Source organism: Diorhabda sublineata, chromosome X (genome assembly GCF_026230105.1).
Source record: "Diorhabda sublineata isolate icDioSubl1.1 chromosome X, icDioSubl1.1, whole genome shotgun sequence".
In the NCBI taxonomy this organism is placed as follows: domain Eukaryota; kingdom Metazoa; phylum Arthropoda; class Insecta; order Coleoptera; family Chrysomelidae; genus Diorhabda; species Diorhabda sublineata.
In genome coordinates, this window is record NC_079485.1 from 15,396,790 (window position 1) to 15,420,979 (window position 24,190).

The following is a 24,190-nucleotide window of genomic DNA, read 5'->3' on the forward strand; positions in this document are numbered from 1 at the left end:
TGTATATATCCTCGTAATTAGACAACAACTTCAATGGGACATTTTCGCTCAATCAACATACAGTCCCGACAAAGCATCGAGTAATTTTCATTTTTCCCATGAACTGAAGCAGGGGGTAGGAGAGGGGTGTTCCCAAACTGACGTGGAGCTCAAAGAAACCGTCACAACTCAGTTTCAATCATTTGCGGCTACATTTGATAAAGAGATACTCGTAAAGCCCATCGGAGATTGAAGGAAAACAATCTTATTTTACTCAAAATCTAATTGATTTGTATCGGTCCGGTATTGAAAATTAGCACACTAGATGGGGCAAAATGTTGATAACGAAGGTGATTTAATCTAAGAAAGTGACATTACTTCCCGGTTTCCCATTTTACTTGCCTGGTATGGAAAGGTATTAAAAAAAATGATAATGGGACGATTCCTAACAATGCGTAATGATAAAATAAGATTTACCCATTACATTTACTAGAAAAGAGTGATTTAACTCAACAAACAAGCACTAAAGAAAGACAAGAAATCCGTATATGTTTAGATAGCTTAGCAAGTAAAGTAGTCATGGATTGATAATGTTATTAATTGTTTCTCAAATGTCATCACACCCTTATCTGTGAAATTATTAGGTTTGTTGGTAGCTGCACTGGAACTGTACTAAACTGGATCAGTACAAGCCAGTTCATGAGTGTATAGAATTAGTGCGATCGGATACAAAGAACGATGTAGTGCGGAAGGAAATGGAGCATTTGTTGATTGTTGGAAAACGATTTAGTATTTTTTGATATTTTACATTCGTCCGATGACGAAAATGTAGTTCCACCATTTTCAGATTACACTGTCTTGCACTGGACTGGCTGAACTGACTCTAGACCCAGTACAAGCAGTGCAGTGAACTTGATGAAGTAGTTCTCTTGCACTGCTACTAAGAACAGCGATACTAGCGCTGGTTCTATTACAAAGAACGCTTTAGTGTACACTTCCTGAACTAGTTCTGCCAGTGCAGCTACCAAGAACAAACCTTTTGTGTATAAAGGAATGAAATCTCTCAAGGTTTTCTGTTTGAATCAACCATGTCGAATAACTACTGCACTGCTATGATATGGCTCCGAAAAATCTAGTTTTACTCTATAAAGATATAAAAAATGATACGGTTTCTGGAAGTATATTCAAAATAAGTTTTTGATGAATGAACTATGATTAGTTAGATATTTAAGATTAAAAGATATTATATTATATATACCCCTGGTACTTTGACTGCTTTGTTAATATGGAAAACGTTTTTGCTGTACATTTCAAATCCGTATTGCTTTTCATCCACGCTTAGAACTGATCGGAGAACATTTAATTCAGGATCTGTATGATTTTCATTTCCTCCACTATTGACATCGGTACTTTGATTTTTGTATACAATATTCATAAAGTTCGTGGATACTTGAGCGAATAGTACACATCGGTAATTGAATATATCGAATATGTCACAAAAAGAGTCTGCGGCTATTATTGATGATGCGAGGATAGCGATGAAAAAAATAATATGCAACGCTGAAAAAGGAATTTTGAAATTTTGAAACTTGTTCCTCACCATTTACTAAACAGATTTAACAACTACAAGTGACAAATCTTAAAAAAAATTGTTTATAGGTTTTATAGTTATTTTTGAATAAATAATTTTTAAAATCCAAATCGACATATTGTTGAGTCTAGACCAAGCAGACGTGAACATGAACTATCCACACCAGGATAGTCCTAGAAGAACTTGGCCTGTCCTAGAGATGGCGCTAGTTGCTTGAAAAATATCACTGTATTCAATCTATACAGCATATGTTTCAAGTTTGAAGACGCCATGTTGTTTAGGATTTGTTTGGTAGCCACCAATAGTGAACGTTTTCAGTGAATTTGTAAACATGGAAAAAATTGATCATTGTTATGTGATAGAATACTTTTATTGAAAAGCATTAGCCCAATCAATATAAAAGCTGAACTGGATTCCACTCTAAATGAGACTGTTTAAGACAAAAGGCGCGTTGCTCTCCCGTGAAGCGATTTATTGTGAATTTCCAAGAAGCGAGAACCGCCTCAGAACAGCTCCGACCCCTCTTCATACGTGGCTCTTCGCTAAACTGGTTAAAAAATGTAAAAATGTATGATCGAACCTATAGTAACTGAAATTCTGCAAAACGCACACCATTTTTGTTTTATTTTACTTAAATGCTTCGACTATATTATGAAATGTTACAAAACAAATTTGTGTTTACATGGTCTGGAACCAGTCTGCTTGGTCAGCATCCGGCATTAAATAGATGTCTACGAGGTCTGGCTATTAAATAACGAGACTGCACGCCTGGAGGGCGCCCTAGACGGGTGGGGTAGAAAACGATTAGTGCATTGGGTATCTAGATATTTTGTCTATGCACGTTCCAAAACACGTTTCCGTCACTATTATAGTATTTGTGCAGTAGCGGTTTTTCTTGTGCCGAAAAACAATATCAATCTCAAACTTCTCGTTAAATTGAAAAAAAACTCCGACTGAGTGCTATAAATTGTTGCAAGCGGCCTATGGGGACAATTCTCTATCTCGGGCGCTTATTTTTGAGTGGTGTAAGCGCTTTAGTGAGGGCCGAGAGAGCACTGAAGATGACCAGCACCAAGATCTCCCTGTGACTCTTTAAACTCCGTAAACAGTGACCAAAATCAACCAAATTGTGCGTGCAGATCGTCGAATGAGCATCCGGATGATTGCCGAGGCTGTAAACGCCGATAAAGAAACGATTTGAAAAAATTTACACATGACAAAAGTCTGTAAGAAGTTGGTGCCAAAAAAATTTAACTTCTGACCAAAAGCTCTTGCGTCAACGGTTCTGCTCAGATTTTCTTGAAAGGTTAGAAAAAGATCTGCTTTGAAAGGGACCCGATTTGAGTCGATGGAAACGGAAAAGCAAAAAACGGCAGAGCTCCTAAAGGCTTTCGCCAAAGAAGACTTCCAGCGCTGCTTCGATCAATGGAAATAACGTATGGAAAGGTGTGTGGCGAGGGGAAAGGAGTATATTGAAGGGGAGCATTCGAATATAGAATAATTTTTATAATAAAACCTTTTTTCGTAACCAGCCAGACCTCGTATAAGTTTAATATCGATAAAAGAGTTATCATTTTGATATTAAGCATAAATATTTATGAAAAAAATTTGAAAACAATAATGAAATCGATTGAAGTTTTTTTTAAATATCTGGTCATAATATTTGTATTATTTGAATACTTACCCCTCCATTTCTTACTCAAAATGTGTTCGTCTTTTTCAATATATTGGTAATATCTTCTCGATTTCATTAAAATAAATAGATAAAAATTCTTTATAAATTGACAGATAATAATATAAACATGTCATTTAAAGTTGACATATGTGTGAATATATTTATATTTGACATCAATTGAAAATCTTCTTTTTCGTACACAGGAAAATCTTCTTTTTTGTACCCAGGGATCACAGAACTAATGCACATGTCGATCACGCAATTAGGATATTTTTGGAATTAACTGTTTAAATAATTGATATTCAAATTTAAATAAAATAAATAAATTTGAATACGCTTTTATACATATGACAATGGGCGGTGTGAATAAAAACGAGTAGGAGAAGTAAATACTTGAACAAATTAAAATGACAAGTAAACGTCAAAATTGAAGTGAATAAAATAAGTATTTACTCTTACTCGCGAGTAAATACTTGAGAGGCTAGTAAACCCCGAAAAATGCCAATTTTGGTGTGAATAAACGCAAGTAAATACTTCTGTAGCAAGTAAATACTTCTGTAGCAAGAAAATACTTCTGGAGCAAGTAAATACTCGCTCATTTGCAAGTCAACCCGACCCCAGACTTGCAGTCGTATTTGTACATGGAAGATGGCTGCATTTATGAACCTGTGTGGTGTGAAACTTCTCACTTTCTTGATGAAAACACTGATGCAAGGGGTGGAGGATTAACTGCACGGAAAAAGATGGAAATTTTTCTGAGATACGTTAGTGATCCAAGATTCCAAAGTGGTGTTGCCAACGACATGGGGGTTGAAAGAAGTACCGTCAGCAGAACATTTTCAAGTATATTGGATAAAATAGTGTCGAAGTCTGAAGATTGGATTAAATTTCCACGCACTATTGAAGATATGGATCAGGCCAATGCAGATTGGGCTTCAAAATTTCGCATTCCGACTGTCATTGGTGCTATAGATTGCACTCACGTGCATATTATGAAACCTTCGGAATTCGGCGACGAGTATGTGAACAGAAAAGGAAAAACAACAATAAACATTCAGATAACTTGTGACGCTAATGAAAAAATTACAAGTGTGGATGCTCAATGGCCAGGGAGTGTACATGATGGCAGGATTTGGCGAGTGAGTGGAATTCAGGACGTGATGCGCCGATATGATGGTGATGTTTATCTCCTTGGTGATAGCGGATATCGAATTACTCCTTGGTTACTGACTCCTTTTGACGAACCAAGAAATGCTCGTGAGCGGAATTACAATTCGACCCATGCTCAGGAAAGAGTAATAATTGAACGAGTTTTTGGCCAGATGGAACGTCGTTTTCTCATACTCTCGAGCCAAATTAGAGTAGCAGTCAAAAATGTTCCCAATTTAATAATAAGTTGTGTAATGCTTCACAATGCAGCAAAACATTTGAATGATGCTTGGGAAGAGGAAGACGGAATCGAAAATGGTGTGGCTGAAGAAAATGTACCTTTATATAATTTAGATAAGAATGAAGTTATAAATAAACGACGTGATCAGCAAAAACGATTAGAAATTAGTAATAATCTGATGATGTAAATACACATTTTTGACATGGAAATAAATTTAATCCTATTTCCTTTACTCCAATTGCAATTGCATATGTGAAAAAATAAAATAAAAAAGTAATAAAAAATATATAAAAAAACAGAAATATATCTTTTTAAATAAGTATGTCACATGTGCGCATGTGTGCGCATAGGCCTACAGTATGTCAGATTTAACATGGCATGCTGGAAAAACAAATGGGCATATACCATCAGCCTATGAGCCCTCTACCGGTCATGCCATACCCGACAAACTGTGTACAGCTGTGTACGTGACGTACGTCACGTGACTGTGTACGTGACGTATATTATATACATATTTCATTTTTTTATTTTTGTTTTTTATTTATTTTATTATTTTTATTTTTTATTTTATTTTATTATTTTTATTTTTTATTTTATTTTTTTTAGAGAAAAGGAATATTTCAGGAAAGGAAACAGGATACAATTTATTTCAACAACAAAAATTTTTTTAAGACATCGTCTTCTTTAACCACAACGCGTTGTTCAACGGACTCTGTTCGTCTGTGTTGTGCAGCTCTTAGGTTCAACTCCGTTATCATCAGTTGTTCACGTTCAGCCTGAAGTCTTGTTAGCTTAATTTGTTTAAGTAATAATAAATGCTGCAGCTCACCAGTTGTCAACTTTGACGTCTCTTCAGTTTCAGCTGAGAGTTTCAATTTCTCATCTTTTCTCAACTTCGTCGCATCGCTCTTACGTATGCAAGTCACTGGTGTGATGGGCTGGTTTGATGCTAGCATGTCAACGGGGTCATCTTCGTCTTCCCTATTCTCATTCTCCTCATTGAGTTCAGGCAATGGTGACGTAGAACTTGCTCCCAATCCAACGCATGAAGCCCCAGGTATTTTGCAATAAACTGGGTTCTCGTTTGAATCGCAAATTTTTAGGAAATCTGTCGACCATGACAATTTTATTGGTTTATTTCCAGTTGTGTTGACATCAGTTTTTTTCTTGACTGCGGTTTTCATATTGTTCAATAGCTTTTTTAACTGTCCAACACTAGTTTGCTTCCTAACGTTTTTCGAAAACTGGTCGGCTAAACATCCCCATGCCTTCTCTTCAGCAGATGCAACTTTAGGCAACATAGATTTATTTAGCACAACACTAAAGTCTTTCAATAACGCTACAAAAATAGCTCTATTGTCACAACCGTAAGTCACACTACTTTCATCCATATAGCTGCAAGAGGACAAAAACAAACGGGAACGACAACTGACTTGTGAGTAATGACGGGGAGTCAAAGTTAGTTTAGCGGCGAAAACAGAACAAGTCACAACAGGAAATGATGCGTAGTCTGTGTGGCGCTACAAGTATTTACTTGCCTTTCTTGTGAATTCAGTTGTCTTGCGAGTAAATACTTGCTAGTATACCCTCAGGTTGGCGAGTACATGGTCACAAGTAAACTCGACGCTTTATTCACATCGGTTCACTTGGAGTTTAAATACTCGTTACACTTTACTTGTAAGTAAATACTTGTCGTACTCGTTTTTATTCACACCGCCCAATGAGGTTGAATAAGAAACATTTTATTCTACATTACAATAATATATTATAAAAAATAAATCAACATAAACTACATGGTAATGGGACAAACGTATAAGAAATATTGTTGCCAGTTCTTATATCTCAAACAATTGTGATAAGAAAATACGTGAATAAATATTTATAACAGCCATTACGCTTAATCTATTTCAACAAATATGTATAATAACCTTACTTTTGAACCTATTCCGAGTTCAATCCTGTCATGAAACATTAATTTTGAAAAAGTATTAAAATTTATTATTATAAAAAGTGGCGAGAAGCTCACAAGTGGTGTGAGTGAATTAGAAGAGGAGTTGAGTCAGATGTTCTTCTAACTCAAAAAATAGATGAAAATGTACTGGACAAACTTCTCCGTTCAAACGTGCGACTAGCTTAAACTTCAAATCTAACCTAACCAAATTTATTCCGAGATTTCAAGCTGATGAACAAATCGAAAATCGTATTTTCTTCTTGTTATTGCTGGCCATGACCCTTCGACAAAAATTATAATTTTTACTAGAACCCTTTATACCCTTTCGAGCGTTAAGGTATTGGGATTACAGTTTTCACTCTCCTTTCATCCATTTCTTCCACTTTTTCAGATCCTTTGCTACTTAACTCTTTCACTTTATTCCTTTTCCTGTTCTTCCTTCTTCCTGTGCTACTTGTTATAGAGACAAAAATCCGAAAGTCTTAAAGGGTTCGTTGAGAGCTTCTTAATCAAAAAACAGATGAAAATGTGAAAATAGTTCGTTCGAATTGATTGATTATACAAGATCGTATGTATCCGTGGAAAGTGCTTCAATTCAAAATTGTAACGGGAGATGAAATTTGGATCCACTGTTATAAAAGTTTCAATGAAAAACCAGTGATTCACCCTCAAAAGACCCATCAAAGTCGAACATCAAGGCCATAGTCATTGTTTTTCATAATTGTAAGAGCATGATGCAGGTTTGATTCTTTCCGAAAATAAACAATATGTCGTCAGACCAGAGAAAAGCTTCAAGTCGTGAATTTAAAGTTCAAATAAAAATAATTCCAATTTAATATTAGTTTTACTTTGTTTTAAACAATATATTTCACCATATTTTTTACTAATTCCTCGTATATTGTGCGGTAAATATTTCCGCACTGTCTAATTTTCGATGACTTGCTTGAAATACTTGTTATTTCGCCCCAAAAACTAGTACTAATACAAATCGAATGGCTACAATAGGGGGTGAAACTTTTCATGCTAGTTCATAGGTTCAAAGTATTTTAATTAGGGCTACTTCAAAATACTATTTTATAAAAGAAACGCCTCAAACCTCACGTTTTTTAAGTATACAATGGTACAAGTGCACTTTAAGCTTTTCGCAGCTAAAAAATATAGATTCAAATAATTTATAATTTACACTACGAACTAGAATTTGTAACATATTGTGTGACTGGAAACACAGATGTAAAATGTTATCAATTACCGATTTTTTATTAAATCAAATATCCATGGATATTTATAGTAAAAGTCAATTTATAAACTTCTACGCTCGCACGTTGGCGTTGGCGCCATCGTTCACGTTCAACATAAATTCAACAGATTAGGAGGTGTGATTTATAAACACACACGCTCCCGCTTACGTTCCAACGCCTAGCCAATGTCGAACGTAACATCATAGAGAGCGTTAGCGCGAGCGCGAACGTCAGAGTTTATAAATCCACAAGATGCAAGAAAATGCATTCCATTCGGGAGAGCCCCAGGAAACTTTGTGAACAAAAATTATGAATAAGAATTGCGTTTGTGCAGTTCTACTAATTTCAAAGATCGTTTTTAATTGTGGATATTGTTTATTAATCACAATTTCATTATTTAACACGTTCATTGACAGTACCTGGAAGATGATTATGATTTTAATGGCAGTAGGTAGTCCCATGGAGTTTCCGTGTTTTAAGGTCTATCTTTATGTGTATAGGTTGTCTTATACCTAGAAGACTAGAAAATAACATTTTAGTCACTCCCCCATTACTCGACCCAGATATGCGTCCTGCCATATTTTGAGGAGATTGCCTGCAGACGGTTGCAGATGTGGTGCTGGTGATGTTGAAGAAATATCAAGATCGCTATTTTGCTTGTCACTTGGTCTATTTTCTTCAGATGAGATTCGTTCGTCTACAGATTCAGAGGATTCAGAAGAAATTTCGCTAGGCTCATAGTTTTCATCTGAACCATCGTCTTCAAATGGGTCTTCAAGTTCCTCTTCTTGTTCTCCCGACGTTATTTCTTCTAACAAACGCCTCAATCTCCGTTGCTGTTTTTCATATGGATCGTTGGAGATTCCCTCACCATCCATCTAGAAATGCATGAATGTGAGTACGATGACAAGCAAGAGTATATACAAAGTAAAATCACAAATAAATTTTTATTCCTTTCTTACTCACCTTCTTGATCAAAAAAACATCACAAACCACCAAACTTCTCCAAAATAAAAACCACCTATTCGGAACACGACAGTAACTGTTTAGTATAAGAAGTTCTGTTGTGAACTGAACGCCGGATGGCGACAGTGCGCGGGAAAATACCTGTCTACCGAAAACACGTGGGATTCGCACATTGGAGGGGGTACAATCTATAAACGGGACACTAGATTTTATTGATTTGTTCCTTTTGTGGCAGTAGCTTCGGCTTAAACTATATGAAAATTTAGTCTTGATAGAAATTTTGACGCCATAAGGCGTACTGTTCCAGTTCCAGTTTACAGAACTCGATCAAACGCCGTATGGCGTCTACTGTCCGTGAACGTGTTAAAAGCTTATGTATTAACCTAATACAGATGCTGTTGGTGTCTTGTTCCTGGCGAGTATTGAGTATGAGTATTTTTCTATATGTTTGATGTTATATTCTTTCGCCATTTCGATTTTGATTTTGGATCATAATTTTAAATTTTCTACATCACCATAAGTTCTTGAGATGTTCTGAAAGTATCTTATATATCTACGTAATTAAATATATAACCTGACATTTTCGAGATCGCTGAACACGACGACGATAACCTGCGAGGGTATTTAAAAAAAAGAGCCAGTTACCTAGAGGCATACTTGCTATGCTATACTAAGAAGCTGGTATATTCTTTCTGTGGTGATATTCGTGTTCATCGACCTCGAACATCCCCGGGATGTATATATTTGGCAAAGTCGGCATATAAACCATCCACCCCTGGCACCTGCAGATACTATGCAAGTGATTGCTGTCGCGATATTCATGTATAGCGATCTGAAAAATGTTCCTCCGGTGAATATTCATTTCTCAATTGTATGAGGTGTATGGGGAAAAGTATATGAGTGCAACATGTGCGCAAATGGTACAGAGAATTTAAAGACGGATGTACAGATTTGAATGAGATACTGTCACTTACAGCCCGGACTTGGTCCCCAGTGATTACTATCTCTTCCCTGAATTAAACAAACTTTTACGAGAGATTCATTTCACCACCGAGCTGAAAGAAGAGGTTTTAAGCTATCTTTACGGCGCAATTGCAAACTTCTAAGACTCAGGTATGCAAAATGCATTGATCTGAACGTCGAATATGTCAAAAAATAGAGGAAAGCCTAAGCTTTCGAAAGATGTCTATATAAACGTGTTTTCCATTATGTAAATACGTTGGGAACCTTATTTTTTGGGCAATTTAGTATTTACATAAAAATCAATGTCTCCTGTGGGATACTAATAGAACTAATTATTGGTCCACTTATATTAGAGATTTGTGGTATGCTATTCACGAATTACTTTTCAAATCTAATTTTCTAGTTAGATTAATGTTTAAGTCATTAATCCACAGCTGTGAAGTGAGCGAATATGAATCAGGCTGATAGTCCATCGATAGATTAGCCACCCATATTCCGAAATCTTATAATTTTAAACTACTTTTTCTGGAAACAACGGAAACTACTTATACAAAAACTGCACAAAAACGAAAATTAACATTTACAAGTGTGTTTCCAATATATGAAAATATTTGTCTCTTCATGTGATCAAATTTAACCTGGACTAGCCACTAAAGAAAACAACATTTTTATGTGTTTTAATGCTATATCTGCTCACAAATCGGGTCGCTTACGATGAACTGCTTCACGTAGACGCGTCAATACGGACAGGTAGTACTATTTATTGACACTTTTATCCTCTGGAACGATTTTATGACGAACCACAACACGGTGATAGAAGAAAAGGATGAACATCGCTAGATTGCTTTATTTCAAGCCATAGTCAAGGTTATGGAGAAAGTCGTTAATTAGCAAATATTTAGATATCTTCAGTTTGCTAACATCATCAACGACCATCAATACGGCTTTCGTATACATAAATCAACCGAGGATCTCCTGGCTTATGTCACCAGCGTTTGGGCTGAAGCTGTAGAGCAATATGTGGAATTCAAAGCAATCACTCTGGACACATCGAAGGCTTTTGACAGTGATTGGAATGCCAAACCTTTAAATAAAATAAGATCGTACGGTATTCTCGTTCTCCTGTACACCAACGATCTTCTCGAAAAAACAGCTTCGCCGATGATAGCTCACTGGTGTCGTCGTTCAAATCAGCCGCCCTAATAAACTCGGCTAAATAAAACCGAAATCCGTAGACAGCAATAGATCCCTACCCTCATTACCGACCTTGAAAACATTCTTGAATGGGGTTATAGTCTGTTTCAGAAAGGTATAGAGCAATAAAATGAGGAATTCCGTCCAGCTCGGCTCAATTTCGGTGTCGGCCATGGGTGTAGGTCTTGAAATATTTTGTAAGGATTACTTAGGTAATAGATTATACAGTTACGTTTTGCGTTTAATAGGTACCGTTTAACCTTCTGTTAGTGCCTCTGCCTAATTCCAACCCTATTTCAGATTCGGCTTAACCATGCGCCGTAAGGGCAATGGTGCTTTACTCAAAATTTTTAGACCTTTATAAGTTTAGGTTAACGCATCAGTATTTACTGTAAAGCCGTAAATAGTGTTCACAGTATTATGAGATTAATAATAAAATGGCGACACTTACACCAACGAAAAGATGTTCCAATAATTCTCCACTATCAGTAAATGAAAAACTGTCGACCGATGTTCCCGAATGACTGGAGTTGGAAAGTCCATCGTTTGTAAATTATTTGGGGGGGAGGAAGAAAGATAGCAGGCCAAGTGGAACCTCCCAAGAAAAGTCCAGACACACCAGTAAAAGTCCTTGATGAAGACACCAAAAGTGTAATTCAAAGAAAAGTTCACTATTTTTTGATTTTAAAAAAGAAATACCCACCCTAGATAAGATTTTAATGGAGCTTGGCCAGGATGACAGTATTCCGTTGATAACTAAAAAGCTTTTATGGACCACTTTTATAAATATGGATTTTGCCCGGGAAAAGCATAGCCGTAAAGCACTTTTACTCGAAAGTGAAAGCTTTTATCTTGATGAGACGTGGATTAATGAAGGTTATACAGTACCAAAAATGTGGCAAGACAAAAATATAACCAGAGCTTACCAAGCTTTCATGGAAGGCCTGTCAACGGGCATTAAGGTGCCTTCAGGTAAAGGGAAAAGACTAATAATCGTCCATATTGGAAGCGAAGAGAGATTTTGAAAAGAAGGTTTGCTAACCTTTTAGTCGTGCCATACGGGATATTACCACGAGGACATGGATTCGGATGTTTTTGAAGACTATTTTGGTGAAATGATAAAATATCTTCCGGCTGATTCAGTAGTAATTATGGATAACCCAAGTTATCATTCTCGACGCATAGGGAAGGCTTCAACTTCATCTTGGAGAAAACAAGAAATTATTGACTGGTTAATCACCAAAAGAATTGAATTTGAACATCGTTTTATGAAACATGCCGTGGAAGATATAGCAGAAAAACTGTAACTGTGCTGCGCACACCGCCATATCGTTTCAAACTGAATCCTATAAAACTTAATGGGCGCAAGTGAAAGGATTTGTAGCAAGACACAACACGACATTCAAAATGAAAGACGTTAAGCCATTAAGGAGGTGACATCAGAGAATTGGTAGTCCAGCAAGTCAATAAAGAAGAGGAGAAAATGTGGGAACTTGACTACTTGATCGATCGGACCGTGGACCCGTTAATTATAACGTCAAGAGGAGATGACAGTTCCTCAGATGACGAAGAATATTATGATTTTTTATAATTTAATTTCTGTATAATGTTCAATAAGAAATAAGTGTAACTAATACTATGTACACAATACCTAATTTATATTTTGTTAAAATAAAATTCTTTACTTTTACGAGTATCCTACCTTTGGCACATTATTTTCAGTGTTTGTGAAAGGATAACAATAGGCTAAACCCATATATTGACCCCAACACGGGTGGTACTACCTGCACTTGATAAAAAAAAATTTAAAATGAAATCAATGCCAAACTATGAAAGTGGCTTAAATATTCGTTGGGTCACTCTGTGGTCCCTTTGAATACCTAATGAGATTTTATTACTCTAACCTTTCTGAAATAAACTATAATTTATCGGGATTCCTTTCTTTGGAGAAGTGCAAGCCTGTGGAACCAGCTACCAAGGTACGTCTTTCTTCAACAATACAACCTACAGATGTTTCTTAATTTTATCTACGTTAATAGATGGCCACACGTATGAGGCAGTTTTCAACGACACAACGACTTTCGTTGTGCTTGCATTCGCGATATTGTAGGCTTCCCAAAACATTTTCAATGATCCTGAAGCCGTTCTATTGAAAACATAAATTTTCAAGCAAACTCTTCGCTCAACTTTTTTTCCATTGTCGTAGTGTAAACAAACAGATGACAAAGACACACTAACTGAGATATGCACTTCAAACTTCACACAAACATCAAAAATGATTGTACCAACTTATGGAAAAACAGGGCCGAGCCTAGGGTATCGGCCGCCCGGGTGCAAGAACAAAATATGCCGCCCTATTAGCGTACCTAGTCGATATTTGATTATTGAGGCGAGATATGAGGTGAATTTCTAGTCTAGTCGTATAGAAAAGTACCTATTAATATATTCTGTCGTTTTTGCGGCAAGCGGCTTATTCTTTATTATTACTTATTTATTATCTTTTTTACGCCTCTCGATTCGCCCGAACACTCAACGTACTATTTTGGTATTGTTGCACATTGCGCTTTGCAACTAAATATTTTTTGCATGATGGGGTTCTGGGGGGAGACATTTTGCCTTTTGCCGCCCCCTGTGTTAGTGCCGCCCGGGTGCCATGCAGTAACAGCTCGGCCCTGGGGAAAAGAGGTAACCGATTCGATTTACGCGTTCAATTCAAATGCCCTAGTCCGGGTCAAATTTGATCAGATTACGTAGTTTAAAGATGGAACTTTGAAACTTGCATAGAATTATATGGAAATTTTTTCCGTATTTCCAGTTCCAATATTTTTAAAGCTTCACTTGTGTAATCAGCTTAGATCAAACATGGGTATATGCGACATTTTCTTCACTAACAAACATGTCTTCTTCGCTAGGAAACAGATCAGCAGCCGGTCTTAATCCTGAACTTTTAAGCGCTTTTTGAATTTTCTAAAATAAAATTGGCTGTGAGAGAAAGTCGAATTTTTTATAAACAATACACACTTACTTCTCTACGTACTTCGTTAGTATTAATATCTGTTGTGTTAACTGATACCGTAACAAATTGAAAATCGGCCATAGTAGCTAATCTTAAAATTGTTACAGCCAATTGAGTTGACCATAAAAATATTGATGTTATGTAGGAATAGTAACATATCGTGTAATTCGACCAGAAATCTCGAATACTCTCTTGGTTATGAAAGGAAAAGTATCCCATATAAGCGGAACAACTAAAAAAAGAAAAAATGATCTTAATGAGTACTATGAGTACTTTTCATTAAACAGTGCTATGGAACTTTTACTCTGGTTACAAGTTACAAAACTTTGAAGTAACAAATTCATCTTTGTATTTAATTTTAATGAAATTATCTTCGCTTGTAGTACAACAGTCATTATAAGCTTCTCTACTAGTATTTAAAGGTGACGTAATAGGCATCGGTGACGTCACCAGGTAACTGATACGACATTTCTTGTAGTACCCCTTTATTATTTAGTAATTGAATCAAAAATATACAAGATCCAACGAAAAGCAATTCATAATGAAATTCAATACTCTGTTTCTTACGTAAAATATCCAGTAAAATGTTGAAACTTGGAACAAAAATTTTCCAAACCCTGTTTCATGGAAATGGTTGAAATTATATATAGAATCACCATTATAACAGATGCTATCAGTACTGGATATACCATCAACCATGACCTGAGAAAGCAAAAAAAAGCATAGAAAAATTCATTATTATTTCATATATACCACCTGTCAGATTCTTGACCTCTTCCGAATAGTACAATAAGAGCCCCAAAAGCAGCGGCTGCTATTAAAGATACTAAAGGCACGAACAGTATTAAATCACAAGAAGTAGAAGATCCGTAATCACTTCCTCTTATTCTAACATCTACTTTGCCATACAAAGAATCGTTTTTGTACCAAATTGTTTCGTTAAAAAGATACGAATGTTTCAGATTTTCTGTAATATCGTTAGTTACATTAACCGATTCATCAGAAGTGTTGAATATAGATAAATATAGCAATTCCGGTCCGTTATTTGAACGAGTTTCATTGTTTCCTTCTTTCACTGTCATTTCTTTGATATTCTCTGTTATATTTACTTTTGTTTCATTTAATTCGTTGTTATTTTTCATGATAGGTTTTAAGTCTATCAGTTCGTTTTGTGTTTCGTTCATGTATCTTGCTTCTACGACATCGAATATGGGTTGGCCGTGTAGAATACATCTGTAGTTGAACATTTTCAAAATTTCTCCGAAAATATAGGCTGATAAGAGGGAGTTGAGGATGATAACCAAGAAAGTTGTTGTGTGTAAAACTGAAAATAATATACAGAGTTCTTGTCTATAAATTCTGTCGAGTAAGGTGAATATTAAGTAATAGAGTAATTCTAGTTTTACTTGAGGGAACAAAATATACGGTAAATATAAAAAACATATTCTTGTTTAAAACATCACCGAGGGCTAAAATTCCATATAAGCATTCTCAAAGAATAATTGTATGCAGAAAAAAATCAGAACGTTGATTGTGATCAGAATATTGAAATTACGAGGCTTCAAACATGTTCGAATATCAATTGAATACATATGCTTGTATAAAGTATCACTCCAGCTAAAATAATGAGAGTATTGAGCTGAAATTTTAGTGAGGTATTTTTGAATATTTTGATTGTATGTTGAAAGAAATTAGAATATTTTTTGGTTTCACGATATTGGAAATACGAGGTTGTTATTTTTGCAAACATTAATGAAAAATATATGATTGTTTAAATAATCGCCCAGGCTGAAATAATAGAAATAATTAGCTAAAATTCCATATTAGCATTTTCGAATATTAATGGCCAGAATATGCAATTTACGAGGTTTTAGTAGTGGCACTTGAGGATCGATGAAATAAATGAAATGTTGGTAATCTACCGAAGCATTTATCTCATCTGATTTCAGTATGTGACATTTCCTGTATATTTATTAATGGACATTCTATAATTATGATTGTAAAAATTAAAACAAAGGAAGTACCAAGGTTTATCAATATGCCAAACAAAGATTTATATTTAGTCATAAAAAATATACAGATAAAAAATGATAAAGGTTTTTTTTGAAAAAGTTATTTATTATTGAAATACACTGTTAAATTTGTAAAAAATTCTAAGTAAAATTAAAAAATACATCAATATTATCAAACACTAAATATAATAGGTTTGTTCAAATCCATGAAAAAGTCGTCCTTGGTACGGTGATGATTCTGCGCAATAGAGATTACGTGTTCCAACCTTTATACGAACGATTCTATTTTGTGTTCCTACCGACTCAGGTATCGTTTGTGAACTGTTTCGATACTTGGTTGATAGCAAGTATTGCCAACAGAACCGAATATAGTCGAAGATTCCCCAGAAAATATCATTTAAACGCTACCAATAACCGTTCCAAGAACGGTCCAGGTTAGCAGGTTGGAACAAACCTAATAGTTCTTGCCATCATAAAAACAATATGTTCCAAATATATATTTTCATCAACTTTTCATCATTTCATCATTTTATTATCGAATAAAATCGTTTTTACCCTTATTATAAAAAATGCTGAGACACGTCACAGCATTTTTTGAGTTTCTAAACCAAAGTGAAGACAGAAACAATCATTGAATAATTAGTTTCCACACATGATCGAGCACCTGCTTTTGTGTTGACAATGAAACGACAGCACTACACATTAGATTGTCTCGAAGAAATTTTAGAATTAATAATAGAAAAAGTAAAAAACTTTATTCTAGGTTGAAAATGCTTAAAAATAAGCTATAAAATGTAAAAAAAATGGGAAGGTGGTTAGATAGTTAACTAAGTTAACAAATCGTGGTACTAGTGAACCACAACCGTACTAACCTAAACTACCCTAGTTTCCACACTGTATAATTGCGTAGTTCCACGGGTGTCCCCGCCCTAATCCATGGAAACTCACCATAATTGGAGAAACTTCTGGTCGTCGCTAGCTTAGTTTCTACAGATCTAATTTTATGTATTCCACTGAGCCGATACGTCTACTACTATTAGGGTTGTCTTAAAAGTTTCGGATATATGTTAGGAAAGATATTTGCGCGAGTGTTGAGAAATTTTCGATAAAATTTCATCTATTCGTTTTGTTTCTGTTTGATAAACGTCTAAGTGGAAATGGAAAACATTGTATTAAGAGATTCTGCAGTCTGAACCTTCATTTATGATCGAAAAATTTTGGGCAGCTGAATTCAAACGTGGTCGTACGAGCTTAACTAACACGAAGCGTTCAGGATGGTATTGGATGATCGTAGAATTGAGGTTAAAGAAATAGAAGAGGTTATAGGCATACCGACAGAACGCATTTGCTATAAACTGACAAAAGAATTATGCACACGTAAGCTATTCTATGTCGCCAAGTATATTTACTACTTAATGTAGGTGTCTTAGAAGGATTATGTCTCAAAATATTTTCAGCCACCTGCAGGGAATTGTTTAATAAACAACTTATGTTTAAAGGACTTTTGTCTTACTATGACTATATTTTAATTTTATTCATGGTGTATTTGGTTATTTAGTTCGTGGTTGTGGTTATTAAACTCGAAGGTCATAAAAAGCGGATATGAACCGACGCGAGTTTGATAGAAACCAAACTTATGTTTCTAATATTGTATAACATTTAAAAGTTAGTTTTTGTACACTTAGGAATTTATGTGGACAAGCATTCTCTATGATTAAATAAAGCTCGAATTGTTTACTACTAGTCTCAGATAATCAAGAACAGAGGCCACGAAAGAAAAATTATATACGAGGATAGTCCCAGAACTACCTGGCCCCAACAAAGAAAAAGCAAAAGTTATAGAAAAAATATATTTATTTTTCAACGTGATCTACTTTTAGCTCTATACACTTTTCTCAGGGATGTTCTATAAGTTTGAGAAATCCCTTTTTAATGAGAATCATCAAGCTTTTTAAAATATCCATTATCTGCAGACATCACCTCTTCATTGATGGAAAATATTTGAACATCGAGCCATTTTTTCAAGTCTGCGATGTACCGCACTCTTTGAAATGCCTACTACATCTGCTAGCTCACACACTTTCAGTCGACGATCATCCAGTACCGTTTTGTGGATTTTCTTCAACATTTCTGTCACCTCATCAGTCATCAGTTCATTTGGTGGACCACTGCGATGCTGGTCTTCGCTCGTTTAAACTCTGCTGCCAAATATTTTACTGTACTGGTAACGAAGGAGTTTCTATAAGCAATTCTATATACAACTGTTAACTCTCTATATACATTTTCTTTCGTGGGCTCTGTTTTTGATTATCTGAGACTAGAAGTAAACAATCCGAGCTTTGTTTAATTATAGAGAATGTTTACATGAATTCCTAAATGTGCAATAACTAATTTTTAAATGTTTAACAATATTATGAACATAATTTTGGTTTCTATCAACGTTGTCCTCGCGTGGGTTCACCTTAGTTCATATTGGCCCCATATCATTATATCTATATCTATATACATAGATAAAAAAATTGTGTCGATACAACTTGTTGAAGCTTAGAACTTGAGACAATCAATACTGACGGTATATTAAAGAAAAATTCCTGGCATTGACACACAAAGATATCGACATGCGGTTTTCACTATTTCAATGTCAATTTAGTTAACCTTTGAAAGACACTCTATCACAATATCTAAAATATAAGGAACAACGCTCTCTAGCATGACTTTTCTAATTAAATCGCTTAGAATTCATATATTTTGTACTGCTGGACAAAAGTTCTGCCAAAAAATATCAAGGTTTTCATTCTCCCCCTTATTTGAAGAGATAGACTGAAATTTCCGGAATGAAAAAGCGCGGAATTTGTTGAAAAATTTGATTACAGAGGTGGATCTAAAATTATGGAAATTTCCACGTGTTTCTCGGGGCTACATTTTTTCCATACATAATTTCTGAAATATGGCCCACCCGGTACAGTTTACCTTATAAGTTGTATTTGAAAATAAACAACTTTGTTTTCAATAAAATAAATCTCCATATTTTTTAATTGTACATCGTACGTAGTGAATTTTGATATTAATTATGTCTCTTTTCGATTTCAAATTGTAATGATGGAAAGTCTTTTTGAATAGAATAAACAATGCACAATTCAAAATAACTAAAATGTATTATAAGTAAAATTAATGTATTTCTATATACTATATTATAAATATAAACTCATCAAATAAATTCGAAACACATTCTTAAATCGATTTGACATGTATTACATTAGAAATCTATGCCAAGAATAATAATTTCTGCATTCGTATATCGACTCAAGAAAAAAATATTATATTACCTTTCCATATCGACTTGATTTTATCGGGGTCTTTTTTCACATGCTGATAATACTTGCGCGGTACCATTTTGCCACTTCCGGACAATTCATACAAACAAAACAACTCTCCGCTAAACGCGCTACTGAAAGGATTACAAAATCAAACGTAAATAAATATTACAGCATTATTATTTAAAGATTTAACCATCCGATTTGTTAATCGGCCTTCAGTATCGCACGTCACACCCAAACATCTATTATAGGCAACCAATTTGACTCGAGTTCGACGAGAGAATGTATCCGAAAAGATCTGGTGAACGTATTATTTGTATTCTCCGTTGCCGTGGGGATTATTTGTCTGCTGTCCGTTTACGGGAGTAACGTCAAGGGTGGATGTGGTGGGAAGTTTACGGGTATCTATTGAATTAAAGTAAATTTATTTCTAGATATTGTTCGTATTTAATTCATTCATCCAACGATTTTTTTAGATACCACTATGATTGATCTTTTTAATATAATGTGCATCTTTTATCAGGTGTTTAATTATCAAAATTAAAGATAATTACATGCAACGCTCAATTTAGCTTTATCAATCTTACTAAAGCGTCCGTCAACGCCATGAACGAACGTTTTATAATTGGAGATGAATTGACATTAGCTCAGGTGCGGACTAAGCTAAATTGTGATATTTTGTATACATAGTAAGAACGCGAGATTTTTATCATAGTGGAGTGGAATAACGATTTATACATCACTTTTATGGAGCCATACCAAAGGAGTCCAAAGGATCAAAATTAAGTAGTTAACGCATTCAATTGGATCACGTCCATTTTGTAGTAGACGCAGCGAGCAACTGTATAAATCGAGAGTATGGATAGCACTCCAGCCGTCTCTATTCGCAAATACTCTAAAAGGAGCCTCGCGAGAGTCTGGAGCGGTCATAATAACAAAAAACCGGAAATTTTGAACTTTATGAAGGAAAGAGGAAGCCGTTCAAAGTACGAATTTATAGGAATCTTAGATTAGTTCAGGCAATATTGCCAAATATAGTAGCAAACAATAATAGTAAAGTATATTTCGTGATTTGTTCAATAAACTTAATGAGATGAAGGAAAAACCTGTATTAGGTATATAAATATATTAGTGCACTGTCGTATTTACTCAATTACTTTCTATTGTGTTTGAAAATTTACTTGATATAGAAAAATAAATGATGCTGCCATAATAATAGAAATAAAATATTTTTGTAACTTTGTACCTATAAAAAAATTACACAATTTATATATTACCTCCAATATAAACCATACACCATATAAACATGAATTCTTTACTTTTACTACGTCAGTTAAATATATTAAACTCAACTCTTAAATTTTTATTATGATTCTATATTATGAAACAAAATACTTCTAGTAGGTACCAAACGAGGATGGTTCCAGAAGTACCTGGCTTGACCTAGAGATCGCGGTAGTTGCTTGAAAAATACCACTGTACTAGAAAGTACACAATTTATACAGCACATGTTTCAAATTTGAAGATTCCACGTTGTTTAGTATTCGTTTGGCAGCCATCAATAGTGAACGTTTTCAGCGACTTTGTAAACTATTGTTTGGTGTCATGTGTTAAACAATTGAAACGAGAAATTTTGAAATCTTGAAGACGCATTCTTAGTTTAATTTTCAACTTGAGTCTTCCATATGAATAGTCTGATTTGAAAAAAAATCACTCACAATTCACAAGTAAATGAAATTTACAAAGGTATCTTGAAACGAATCCAGAATTGGGTTTTTTATGATACTGTTTTATTTCTTTTTATGGAATTATCCACTCATTTTTATCATATACATTGATTGTAACACAAAAATAGTTATTTTTGGTCATTAAAATATAAATTTAAATTTTATTATGAAATTTTTCCACTAAAAATTCTTCTTTTTTCAGAGATTTACGTGAAACATTCCATATTTCTTCAAAAAGCCGTGTCGCACTGCATTTTCAACATCTCGTTTCGATTCAAATTTTTTTCCAGGCCATGGATCTAAATAAATAGAAATCTGACGGTACAAGCTCGGGACTAAATGCTGGATGTGGTAGGAGCTCAATATCTCCAATTTCTTTGATCTTATTCCGCGTAACTTTCACAGTATGTGATTTAGCATTGTTTTTCTGCAAAAAACCCGCTTTCAGTTGACAAAACCTGGATATTCCTCTGATATAATCTCGTACACTCACTTAAGCTGTATACTTCATACCTCGACATTGATATCTCGATCATCTGAAATGATTTAGAAACACAATAAACCTTCAAAATTCCACCAGACAACAATAAGACTTTCCACTTGAATCAACTTCTCTTTGCGACAGATTCTAATAATTGTTTTTTGTCTAATTTTACACGTTCGGGTTGTTAAGATAAATTTAAACGACATTTAAATAAGTTTAAACGACATACCACAAAGCAATATTGAATTATTGTCAACTGAAAGTGGGCGTGCTAGCAGACATACTAGGTATTTCAAAAAGTGTGCATATCAACTGAAAATTTGTTCATGAGGAAGATGGGTGCCGCGTTCCCCAATGGAACTGTTTGGTAATGTTCCATAGAAATAAAGTCGAATTTTCGCGCCGTTTCATAACCATGGATAGGACGTGGGTCTATAACTTCACACCTGAAACAAAAGAACAATCAAAACAATGGACTGAAAAGAGAGAACCGGCTCCAAAGAAGGCAAAGAACGTTCCAAGAAGAAAGCGAGGTTTCATCAAGACAATGCACCAACTCACTCATCCATTATTGCAATGGCCAAAATTAATGAATCAAAGTTTGAATTGCTATCTCATGCATCTTATTCGCTCTCGGATTATTTTCTGTTCCCAAAGATTTTTCAACAATGAAGAGGTGATATCGGCAGTTAATGTTTATTTCAATGAGCTTGACGATTCTTATTATAAAAAGAGTAGCGAATTTATTGAACATCGCCGGGAAATGTGTATTGAGGATATTAAGTTGAAAAATGAATATATTATTTTCCAAAATTTTTTTGGTTTCTTTGTTGGATCAGATTCTTCTGGGACCATCCTCGTAGACCAATTTATAGAAAACGGCGTGGTCCTCATGTTATCCGGATTTTCAGTACTAGGAATATCCATGGCTCGGTGTTGCTATCTAGAGAGTAGAGATGAACATTTTGACATAAAGCATACAACCTAAAATCCCTCGATCACATCACCGACCTGGCGATCACAAGTGAGGTAATTAAGCGTCTGTGAAATGAACCACTACCACTACCTTCGTTTCAATTTCCAGAGGTTTCAATTCTTTTCCTTTTGACTTTCTCTTTTGGAAATTTTCTTATTTAATTCAAGTTGAGAATTTTGTTTTTAGCGAAGGTTTATTATACTCAATTACACATATAATATAAAAATTATCAGTCTACTTCGTTATTAACACCTACCGAAGTATTTCTCCATAGTAAGTCCAATGTTATATGTATGAACGTTCTTCAGTTGTACGAAAAAAGTCTTAAATGTTTCGATTATTGTTTATTAGACATTTAATTCAAATTTAAAAATAAAGGTCCGAAAATGTTTATACTGATAGTATTTTCGATAGTCAGACATGATAAAGATTCAATTTCTGCTATTATCATTAAATTTAGTAGAAAAAGAAGGTATCTAAGTAGAATCAATTGTAAACATTCAGTGTCAATAGTAAAAGGCTCAATATTTAGCCTTCTGTTGCAACTGCAACTAACAAAGCTCTATATTCATGTCACGTGTCAATTTGAAGATTGATTCTTCAATCGAATGAATTCAGAGAAGATTCCTGAACACCACAATTCTAAATTGATTAATTTCCCGCTGATGAATACATCAACAAGTAAATAAAAGCTCAGAATATAAATTGAAAAGAGCATACTATGGTTTTTGATTTGCTACAATCCCACAACATAATGTTTTGATTAAAAAGAAGTCTAATTTTTTTAGATTTGCTCACAAACAAACAACGAAGTACGCAATGTTTATTTTTGCATAAACTGCAAAATAGGATGGACAAATGCTCATGCTTAAGGACCTGAAGTTTTATATTTCAATCGCGAATTAACTCTTCTCGTGACAATAGCGCTTAACTTTCGTTCTCAATAATTACAATCTACAAAGATTTGTACCGAATGAAGGGAATTGATTGTTAGCATATAGTACGTATTAATAAAAACAGTACTCCTCAAGCTAGTCCTCCAGATATAAATCCATGAGATTTTTTGGAATGACAATATTTTTTTCTCAATGCACTTAAAACCACTTGTACTAATCTTAAAAAAGTGTAATGTGAGACTGTAAGATAATTCGATTATGTATTTTTTATTTATTAATTGATTTGATTCGAAGAATTTTTGGTACAACCTTGGATCTCAAAGTGGATTAACTGTCCAATAAATTTATTATTTAATTAAGTTAATTGCTCATACACTTTCCATGTCACTTTGTGAATAACTAGATTAGAAAATAAATTCCAACTACATGAGCGTAACTATGTGGGCTAATTTTCCACAACCAAAAAATACTTGAGTTGAACTGCCACACTATAGCACTGTCAATGAAATAGATGACAGATAGCGCTAAAACTCAGAACTTAATAACAACAAAAATTGAGTAAAAAAGATTTATTTGAAGGTTCAAAATTTGATTTTTGATATACTACCCAACAAGTCCATCAATTTATAAATAGAATTTTAAAAAGCCTCGAAGAACAAAACTTATGACATTTCTAAAGCTTTCGACAAAGTCTGGCACAAACGGCTGCCTCATAAGCTCCGGTGTTCCATAAGGTAATATTTTTAGACCGCTGACCTTTCTACTCTACAAAGTTGATTGACTGAAACTAATAATATAAAATTGCCTCATTTACT

The 24,190-nt window shown here is 34.5% G+C and overlaps 2 protein-coding genes across 2 annotated transcripts; one reads left to right on the forward strand and one right to left on the reverse strand.

Moving 5' to 3' along the window:
- The first annotated feature begins 3,988 nt into the window (after positions 1 to 3,988).
- On the forward strand, positions 3,989 to 4,822 carry LOC130450603 (putative nuclease HARBI1). Its single transcript, XM_056789079.1, has one exon. It carries the CDS (start codon positions 3,989 to 3,991, stop codon positions 4,820 to 4,822), a length of 834 nt encoding a protein of 277 aa, XP_056645057.1.
- A 4,014-nt stretch (positions 4,823 to 8,836) lies between these two features.
- On the reverse strand, positions 8,837 to 19,545 carry LOC130451530 (uncharacterized). Its single transcript, XM_056790606.1, has 5 exons — positions 19,302 to 19,545; positions 14,720 to 15,287; positions 14,531 to 14,665; positions 13,973 to 14,195; positions 8,837 to 13,914 (listed from the first exon to the last, which is right to left on the reverse strand). Exons 1-5 carry the CDS (start codon positions 19,366 to 19,368, stop codon positions 13,804 to 13,806), a joined length of 1,104 nt encoding a protein of 367 aa, XP_056646584.1. The 5' UTR covers positions 19,369 to 19,545; the 3' UTR covers positions 8,837 to 13,803.
- Positions 19,546 to 24,190: the final 4,645 nt, after the last annotated feature.

Bases quoted from the DNA above. Each gene is read 5' to 3' on its own strand.
- LOC130450603 (XM_056789079.1), top strand. From the start codon at position 3,989: ATGGAAATTTTTCTGAGATACGTTAGTGATCCAAGATTCCAAAGTGGT.
- LOC130451530 (XM_056790606.1), bottom strand. From the start codon at position 19,368: ATGGTACCGCGCAAGTATTATCAGCATGTGAAAAAAGACCCCGATAAA. The intron at 14,666-14,719 runs GTGGTATATATG...TTGCTTTCTCAG, and splicing joins AGAGGTCAAGAATCTGACAG to GTCATGGTTGATGGTATATC. The intron at 14,196-14,530 runs GTAAGAAACAGA...TTCTTTTTTTAG, and splicing joins CATTTTACTGGATATTTTAC to TTGTTCCGCTTATATGGGAT.